At 35.1% G+C, this 9,477-nt stretch overlaps 1 protein-coding gene across 1 annotated transcript; it reads left to right on the top strand.

The window, feature by feature from the left end:
• The first annotated feature begins 2,553 nt into the window (after positions 1 to 2,553).
• Positions 2,554 to 9,195, top strand: LOC131943252 (serine/threonine-protein phosphatase 6 regulatory ankyrin repeat subunit B-like). Its single transcript, XM_059303271.1, has 4 exons — positions 2,554 to 2,613; positions 3,813 to 4,424; positions 5,574 to 5,612; positions 6,791 to 9,195. The coding sequence occupies exons 1-4, from the start codon at positions 2,568 to 2,570 to the stop codon at positions 9,193 to 9,195; spliced, it is 3,102 nt and encodes a 1,033-aa protein (XP_059159254.1). The 5' UTR covers positions 2,554 to 2,567.
• The last annotated feature ends 282 nt before the right edge of the window (positions 9,196 to 9,477 follow it).

Here is a 9,477-nt window from a genome sequence, read left to right as displayed (position 1 = left end):
AATGTCAAACGTAATAGCGTACCCATCGGCATTGCTGCTTTTTTGTGATCTTGTCCAACATACCAGTGTATGGAATCAATTTGTAACGGTTTTATCAACGCGCTATCATTTATGTATTTTAAGTCTTGTGGCCTTGTTTTTTAAACCTGATATACTTAAAATGAAAACAACTCCAGTGCTATTTTGTCATGTCTTTGTTTCTATGGCGCGGATTTATTCACACTACCGCTCAGACGCCCTTGGGCTTGCTATATAAAAGCATTGGGATTACGTGAATTATCCTCCGTGTATACTGTTCGGCGACCGCCCAGGTGTCAGGGACGTAAGTAAGTGACAGGTTACACTAACGTAGGTAGCTGGATGCAAACCGATCAAACGTAGAGGCCCACCATTTCCCTAGTGTGGGCTAGTCATTTTATTGGTATCATCTGTCTGCCGGGGGTGTCAAAAGCCTGTTGCAGCTTGTTCGTTAAACAAGTAGTACACATGAATTAGCAGGATGTGCAATTAACGGATTCCTTGAACTCAGGTAGCCGCTGGGTATTACGGGGCCCCCAACCATTACAACTACATGCGGACAAAGAGAAAGAGAGAGAGAGAGAGAGAGAGAGAGAGAGAGAAAGAGAGAGAGAGAGAGAAGTGAGCATATGGGCTTTTATATATTAGGACACATTCATATTCGTTTTTTTTTTTGATAAATCGGAATTAGCGTAAAGCAATACTTTCGGTCAACGGAAACTACTCAGAATTTGACTAAAAACAAGGGATCGTCGTGTTCGAGTCAGTAAAGCTCATGGTTACTTTTAGTTTTTTTTTCAAAAGCCTATAACTTGAGAATTGTTTTAGTAGATAAACGAAATTTCACATACAAGTAAAAGATTTAATTCTCTGCCTTCAGTCAAATTTCGAGTAATTTCCGTTGATGGGATGTAGTAATTTACGTTATTGACGATTTCTAAAAACGCATATGAATTTATAAAGTACTAATATTCCACACTATTATGCACATATTGTTTGCGGTTTACTAGTTTCTATTCTATTTTACTATACTATTGTAAAAAATTTCGATTTTAACAATTGATTAAAGACTATTTCTATATTCCGAGTTGCCATCCCCCGTAGTATTATATATATTTGTCGGGAGTCATTTTGTCGGGAGCCAATATGTCGGGAGCCCATTTGTCGGTAGCCAATATGTCATGAGCCCATTTGTCGTGAGCCCATTTGTTGTGAGCCCTTATGTCGGAAGCCAATATGACGGGAGCCACTTTGTCGGGAGCCAGTATGTTCTGAGCCTATTTGTCGGGAGCCAATTTGTCAAGAGTCCATTTTTGGGAGCCTAAATGTCGGGAGCTCATTTGTCGGGAAGGGGTCGGCGTGGTCGAGTCGGTAAAGCTCATGGTTGCTAAACCGAAAAGTCTCGAGTTCGAACCCTCGGGCAGATGAGGCTCGTTAGCTGGGGACAGCCACTCTTCTAGGAGAGACAACTCCAAAATAAAACAACTGCTGCCTTGTAGTTTGCTCTTAGTTGGACAAAGGCTATGGAAGCAAATCCAAAAAGAAAAGCAGGCTGAAATCGGAGTCAATGGCCTCAATGGCGCATAACCCGTTGACACGTAACGCTTAATTGTGTTGGAGGCGTGGTCGAGTCGGCAAAAAAGCTCATGGTTGATAAATTCGAACAAAGTCTCGAGTTCAAACCCACTGGCAGATAAATCTCGATCTCCTTCAACACTAATAATTAAGAACGAAGAAGAAGAAGAAGAGATTTGTCGGGAGCCTATATGTCGCGTGTCAATATAACGGGAGCCCATTTGACGGGAGCCAATAAGTCGGGACCCATTTGACGGGTCTATTTTGACTGGGTCGTTTTGTCGGGGGTCGATTTGACGGGGTCAAATTGACGGGGTCGTTTTGACGGGGCCGATTTGTCCCGGGCCGTTTTGACAGAGCACCAGCTTTACAACTGCTGGACCGTAACGTTAGGTTTAGAAACTTTAGTATATTTAAATAGTTTTCAATTTTTCTTTTTACCGTAATCCATTTCTTGCATTTAAACGAAATGTCTTTAAAGTATCACTAAACAAGATAGTACCAATATATTTAAACATCCATAACGTTAACATAAAATATCAGAACCAAATAAATTGTGACATGACTAGCCCTCTTGACGTGACAAAAATCAATTTTTCTTTTAGAACGTTCCATGTTTTCAAAACATGGATATAAATAGGCGTATTGGTGTATGAAGTCCTTTTAGAAAGGACTTCTAGAAATTCATAGCCTAATTTATTTTACCTACAAGAACGGCGTTATGATTCAAAAGTAGTAAGTATGTAGGAATGTTAGTATATAATATTATTATTGATTTATTAGCCGTTTTAAAGAAAATTTACTTTTAAACGTTGAACAATTAGGCTTTTTTAATATTAATAACTATTCATAACTAGAAAACACATCATCTTTATTAACAGCATGTTTGAAAGGACGTTAACTGCTTTCACAAATAGACTCGGCTTGAAGTGTTAGGTATGTGGAAGCATTTTCTTCGACTTAAAGAATTAAGCATGGCTAGCAACTCTGATTCAAAGGTTCAACCAGTACGCAAAAAAGGTAATATGGATATATGTATATGTATATGTATATATTTATATGTATATGTATATGTATATATATATATATATATATATATATATATATATATATATATATATATATATATATATATATATATATATATATTGATATACTTCACTAGAGGAATAAAATGGCTCTTTAAGAAAAATATTATACGTATATATTGACCTCTCGATGTACACATTTATCCGAAGTCCGAAGAGCTTTACACTGACACTGTATTACATACATTGGCCGAGATGCCCTGGTCAAAGTTCGACTTAGGCTGCGGCGTGATGGTTTTTTAATTAATCTGGCTGATTTGTCAATGTTATTAATGTATTGTTTGGCTCGTGTTGGTATAGAACTATATTTGCAATGCAACAGGGATTAAACCAAGAGGCAAACTGAAAAAAATAATCAATACCCATGTTAGTTTACAAAAATAGTGAAATATGGGTTACTACTATGTTTGATAGCCTCCTCTATGACGACGAGATAATTCGCGGACTGGCCCGTCCATTGCCGAAGTCAAGAACCTTTTCAGACTATGGACGGTCATTAAACATTACGATATAAAAATAGCCAAATTCATATAATCACAAAAAGCCACTCTCACAACTGGTGTGGTACCTTCTTCTTTACCTGGATGACACATTGCATATAGAATTTTATAATAACATGAGAGGAAAAATAAATTACTTTAAAAAAACGCAGTAAGAATAATTAAAAAGCCATCACATCGTAGCCTACATCGAACATTGTTCAGGACATTCGGACCATTGCGCGTATGGTTGAAATGCGCTGTCAATTATAAGATTATCGGACCAATGTGTGCATTTGTAGGCTAATGCGTGCTTATTTGTTACACACACACACATAAATTTAAGGTTACGCATAACTGGGATGCCATATTAAACCAGTGAGATATATAATTTTATACTGTATAGGAATAACATAACAAATTATTATTATAAAATCAAGATAATAAATACTAGACTCCAGCAGTGTTATCAAGAAAATGCAATAAGATAGACATATTACGTTTAGCTTAAACCTTAAACTCTTCAGTAGAATCATGTGCAAAACATGGTAAAGATGTGTTAAATTGATCGATCACGTGACACGCAAAGAAATTATAAACTATCTAGAGTGGTTCAAAATAGTATATTTCATCAACTGTATTATTTTTATAGCCGGATTGCAAGAAAAACCATTGAAAGGAAAATTACACGACGATGATGCTTACAAACTACAAGTTAACTGGGAAACTCTTCTCAGTGGAATGGATGCCACATTTATTGTTGCAAAAATGTATGAGAAGAACATTTTTAGTAAAAACGACATGCTAGAAGTCAAAGAAGAAAAGACTGCACACTCGAGAACAGATAAGTTCCTTGAAAAATTGATGGACGCCGGGAAAGGAGAAGCTTTCAATACTTTTATGGATTGTTTAGATGAAGTTTACAAAGATCTTGCAGACACAATTAGAAGCACGCAGATAAAGCCACAACAAAACGATAGCTTAAAATCAAAGCTAATTGCAAATAAAACAAGACTCATAGATGAGGTTGATCCACAAAACATACTTGTCCATTTGTTCCAAAGCAAATTAATATCTTTTGAAAAAAAGAGAAGCATAAATAAGAAAAGCAGAGGAAAAGCCGCCCTAAAAGTAATGGACATAATTTTGGACAAAAGTGATTCAGACATTGAGAAATTTGTAGACATCTTAAAACAAGCTGGTTATGATGACCTTCATAATGCCATAGTAATGCCCCAAGATAATAAACAGCATCAAAATACAGGTAAAAATATTTTTTTTAAATTAAAGAACTTCAAAATTATATAAGATTGATAATGGCGACAATGATATATGTTAATGACAGTAGCTAATATTTATTATTTGATTGTTACATTTTTATTAAAACTTGGTGATATAGCATTGCTTTCAGTCACCCTCTCCGACAGCATCCTATTTTACTGATCAGTTAGAGATACAAGAATCCGTTTTATTTCTCTTAAATACAATGGATGTAATGCAATCAAGAAAAATATCTGATATCTTACGTTGAAGTTGAGTATCGTAAGCATCGCAGAAAGAACTGGTCGCGTAATTTCTTAAGAAAACTGGCAAAAGAAATCGAAAATTACGCGTTTAACATTATTAATACGCGGTGTAAATCTTTCCAATTTATCATGGCGAAAAAACGCCCCCACTCATCACCTTTTTTCTTAATTTACTGTTACACATACGCTTTCATACAATTGGCTTCTTTTCTGAGTGTTAATAGAGTAATATACTCACCAATCCAGTAAAATCCTTGGACTAAGTTGTTATTGCGGGTTTTATAATCGCTCACTATTTTACTGTTAAACAATCGTACAAAATGCCGTTTAATAATTTGTTTTTATTAGTGATACAAAATGTCCCCTCTCCCACACACGCACTTCAAGAAAACCTGGAAAGCGGTTTTTACCGCTCAATTTTTCTTAAGGGTATTTGTTTTAGAGTTACACAATAAAGGTAGACAACACTTAAATTAGTACGTAAAGGATTGTTGCTGTTAAATTTCTGAACTTCTGGCTGTTTATAGTTCAAAACAGCAGCTTAAAATGAGCTTTTTTTTCTCTACCGCTTTTGGCGCCCTCCTAGGGTCTTTGCCCGGGGCGTCCGACCTCTAGAACCCCCTCTCCCTCTTGATACGCCTCTGAGATGAGATATAAAAATAAAGTATAATTTATTTGTTATTGTAACGTAGGCATATGGGGGTATAGTGTGCTAATAAGTTCTACGCCCTGTTACCTCGGATTTTCGTAGCTTATGATACGCACCTATCAGGAGTGTGTGTGCTTAAGGACGTCTTACAGACTTAGACCCATGATCTGAACTGGAGACTTTCGTGCAGGCCTCTTGCGCCCAACCTCCCCTACCTTATTTTTTTCTTTTTCTTCAGACCACGCTATCACACAGACATTAATCAAATCAAACAATGGTAAGTGAAGGAAATCTCTTGATTATTTATTATTTAAACATTATTTTTACGTTTAAAATGAGATGTTAAATTAGAAATAGTGCTAAGTTTAGTATCTTTTTACTTTCTCGTATATACAAAGTAGGCCTATAGAGAAAGTCTTACAATCGTGCAAAAAAAAATCGAAATTTTTCGAAACTCGACGTTTTACATCTCCCTGAGTCGGAAAAACATAGTTTTGCAATCTTGTCCGTATGTCTGTGTCTGTGTGTGTCTGTTTGTGTGTGTGTGTGTGTGTGTAAATACGATAGATTGAGTACCGTTACAGCTAGGTTGATGAAATCTTATATTTAAGTATTTTATCAAAATCGTAGATCCCTATCAACTTTTGAGCGATTTCCGATAACCGGAAGTGGTACTTTTTCTACTTTGAATTTTTCAAAAGCCTCTAACGTGAGTACTATTTCAGATAGATAATTGAAATTTCACTTGTAAGTAAAAGATCTAATTATCTACATTCTGTCAAATTTTGAGTAATTTCCGTTGACCGGCAGTAGTAATTTACGATATTTTCATATTTCTCAAAAAACGAATGTAAATTTATAAAGTACTAATAATAATGCGCACTATTGTGCACATTTTATTTGGCGTTCACTTGGTGTGCAATTCTATTTTCACGAGATTTTATTCTATTTTAAAAGTTTAAGTATTATTTAAAATGGATTAAAAATCATGTCTATATCCCGAGTTCCCATCCCTTGTTGTTGTATACAAGAATATTCGAGAAGGTTTAGGAGAGGCTACTCCCGGTTTATTTATTTTATGTAAATGGTAAGATTTCAGGTAAATGTTTTTTCTTAAACCTAAGCGAAGCTAGGCAGTATGACTAGTATAGTACTATATTATAATTTTGTTTCAATTTACGTTTTCGGATATATATATATATATATATATATATATATATATATATATATATATATATATATATATATATATATATATATATATATATATATATATATATATGATGGATATAACAGTTAATTCATTCATCAACAGCACTAATATAAAGATTACACAATACCTCTTACTTTATAGAACGCCTATAGTTTGTAAATTATCTCTTTTTCTAAAAAATAATTATTTCTCTGACCAACTCTGAGCGAAATAGTAACGTACTTTTTTTATTGTACTATTAGCTATAGCGACATGTGAGGATCCAGTACAGAATTCCGTGATAGATACGATGATTGCTTCAGGCATAGTAAGTCTACCCAATGATGATGAAAGAACTCAAAGCTGCTTAAAAATAGAAGAAAATGATTATGTTATTCACAAAAGTGAAATTAATGAGATGAATCAATTAATGTATGCAGCAGAGGTTGGAGATAAAGAAATTATCGAGGAATTGATTCTAGAAAAAAGTGATATTCACATCGAAGACAAACAAGGAATGAACGCTTTGATGATCAGTGCAAGTAACGGACACACTGAAACGGCAGAGATTTTAATAAAAAACAATATTGATATTCAAAGAATAGATAATTATGGATCTGATGCTTTAATGCACGCTGTTCGTAACGGCCATAAAGAGACAGTCTTAATGTTAATTTCAAAACACGCTCAATTAAATACCACAGATTTTCATCAACAAACTTCGCTGATGTGTGCTTGTTCAGCCGGTCATAAAGAAATTGTTAAAATATTACTAGAAAATAATGTGGATGTCAGTTGTGTAGATATTGATGGATGGAACGCGTTTATGCGTGCTGCCTTTAACGGTCACAATGAAATATTGAGTCTGTTACTTAATAATAACGCTGATTTAAATAGCAAAGATTTCAGTGGACGCAACAGCTTAATGCTGGCAGTATCTAATGGACAAACCGAAACAGTTAAGTTTCTACTCCAAAGAGACATCGACGTTACGTGTAAAGATAATGATGGATTTAATGCTATCATGTACGCTGCATCAAATGGACACATTGAGACTTTAGAAGTTTTATTGACTAGCGTAGCTGATGTTAACTGTATAGACAACAATGGCCTAAGTTGTTTAATGCATGCAGCGTCTAATGGACATATAGAAACAGTTAAGCTACTGCTTGAAAAGAAAGCTGATGTTCAATATAAAGACAAAGCTGGAATGGACGTTTTAATGTATGCTGCATTGAACGGATGTTGTGAAATTGTAAATGAATTACTTCAATATAACGCTGATGTCAACAGTACTGATAACAATAACATGACCCCTGTAATGCATGCATCGTCCAAAGGTCACACTGAGATTGTAAAGCTCTTAATAGAGCGTAAAGCTAACATTCACATTGAAGATACCAATGGATGGACCTGTCTATCACACGCTGCTTATAATGGTCACAACGAGAATGTTCTCTTATGCTTCGACAACAGTGTTGACATTAACAGAAAACACAAGGACGGAAGAAACTCATTAATGCTTGCCGCTATTAGAGGACATTCTATAATTGTTAAAACTTTACTGGCACACAAAGCAGAAATGAACGCAAAAGATAATGACAAGTGTAACTCATTGATGCTAGCTGCAACTAATGGACATTTAGAAACGTTTAATATTTTACTTGAACAAGGAGCCGATGCTAACATAGTTGACACAAATAGAATGAATTCGTTAATGCATGCAGCTGCAAGTGGTCACACACATATCGTTATCGTGTTGCTTAAAAATATATCAAACCCTTATCTTAGAAATAAAGAAGGAAAAGACGCATTGTTGCTTGCAGCGAGCAATGGCCACGATGAAACAGTTCAAGCGTTAATAAAAGATCCATTTGATATCAACAGCAAGGATTATGACTATCGTACAGCATTAATGCATGCTTCTCTAAACGGCCATAAAGATACGGTCAAGCTGCTACTTGAAAATGGCGCTCAAGTAAATGCATTTGATAAAAGAAAAATAACAGCGTTAATGCTTGCCGCAGCTAAAGGATATGATGAGATCGTAAGAGAGTTAATTTGTAAACATGCTGATCTTAACGTTATAGACGTAGAAAAAAATAATGCTTTATCTCATGCAATCTTAGGTGGACATACCAAAGCCACTAAAATACTTCTGAAGAATAAATCTAATTTGGGGGAATCTGCATTGCAACTTGCAGCTTCTAAATGCCATACAAAAATTATTGAACTATTAATTGAATATCATGCTCCAGTTAATAGCAAAGACCATGCTTCACGACAACCCATTATGTTTGCTGTTGAAAACAACCATATTGAAACTGTAAAATTGCTACTTAACTTTGGTGCTGATGTAAACTTAAGTGATAAGTATGAGCTGAATGCATTAGCTATAGCTGTATCTAGAGGATATAATGATGTAGCTAAGGTTTTACTTGAAACACAACCTTCAGCGGAGTATAGAAGCAGCAGAAGAGAGTGTAGCCCTCTCATATGCGCATTCTCTTTGGAAGATAAAGAAAGAAAATTAGACCAAAACATCCCGAAAAGAGATGCACATGGAGAGTGTGCTCTAAAGATTGCATATTCCAAAAGAAATACTGAAATGGTGAGACTGCTTCGACAATACAAAGACAACACATGCTGCGATAAATGCATTAGTTAAGTGGGAATATAAATGGTACGTATCTATTGATCTAATTGATGAAAGCTCGTTAAGGACAAAATTATTTATTATTTCTATGCTTACACTTACATGAATGCAGTAATCCCCTCCACAATCGCGCGCACACACACACACACACACACACACACAACGCTATTAAATGGACTCAACAGGAAATGGCAGGCTTACTATTATAATCAACCAACATCATACATTCTTCAGCAATGATATTTTTTTTTAGCATTTGACCGCAATACCAGTCTAGAAAAGATTTTGGTTAAA

Source organism: Physella acuta, unplaced genomic scaffold (genome assembly GCF_028476545.2).
Source record: "Physella acuta isolate Inbredline_101_S28 unplaced genomic scaffold, ASM2847654v3 ptg000450l, whole genome shotgun sequence".
NCBI classification, from domain to species: domain Eukaryota; kingdom Metazoa; phylum Mollusca; class Gastropoda; family Physidae; genus Physella; species Physella acuta.
The sequence above is the reverse complement of the archived record's forward strand: the minus strand, read 5'-3'. Positions and strand labels throughout refer to the sequence as shown.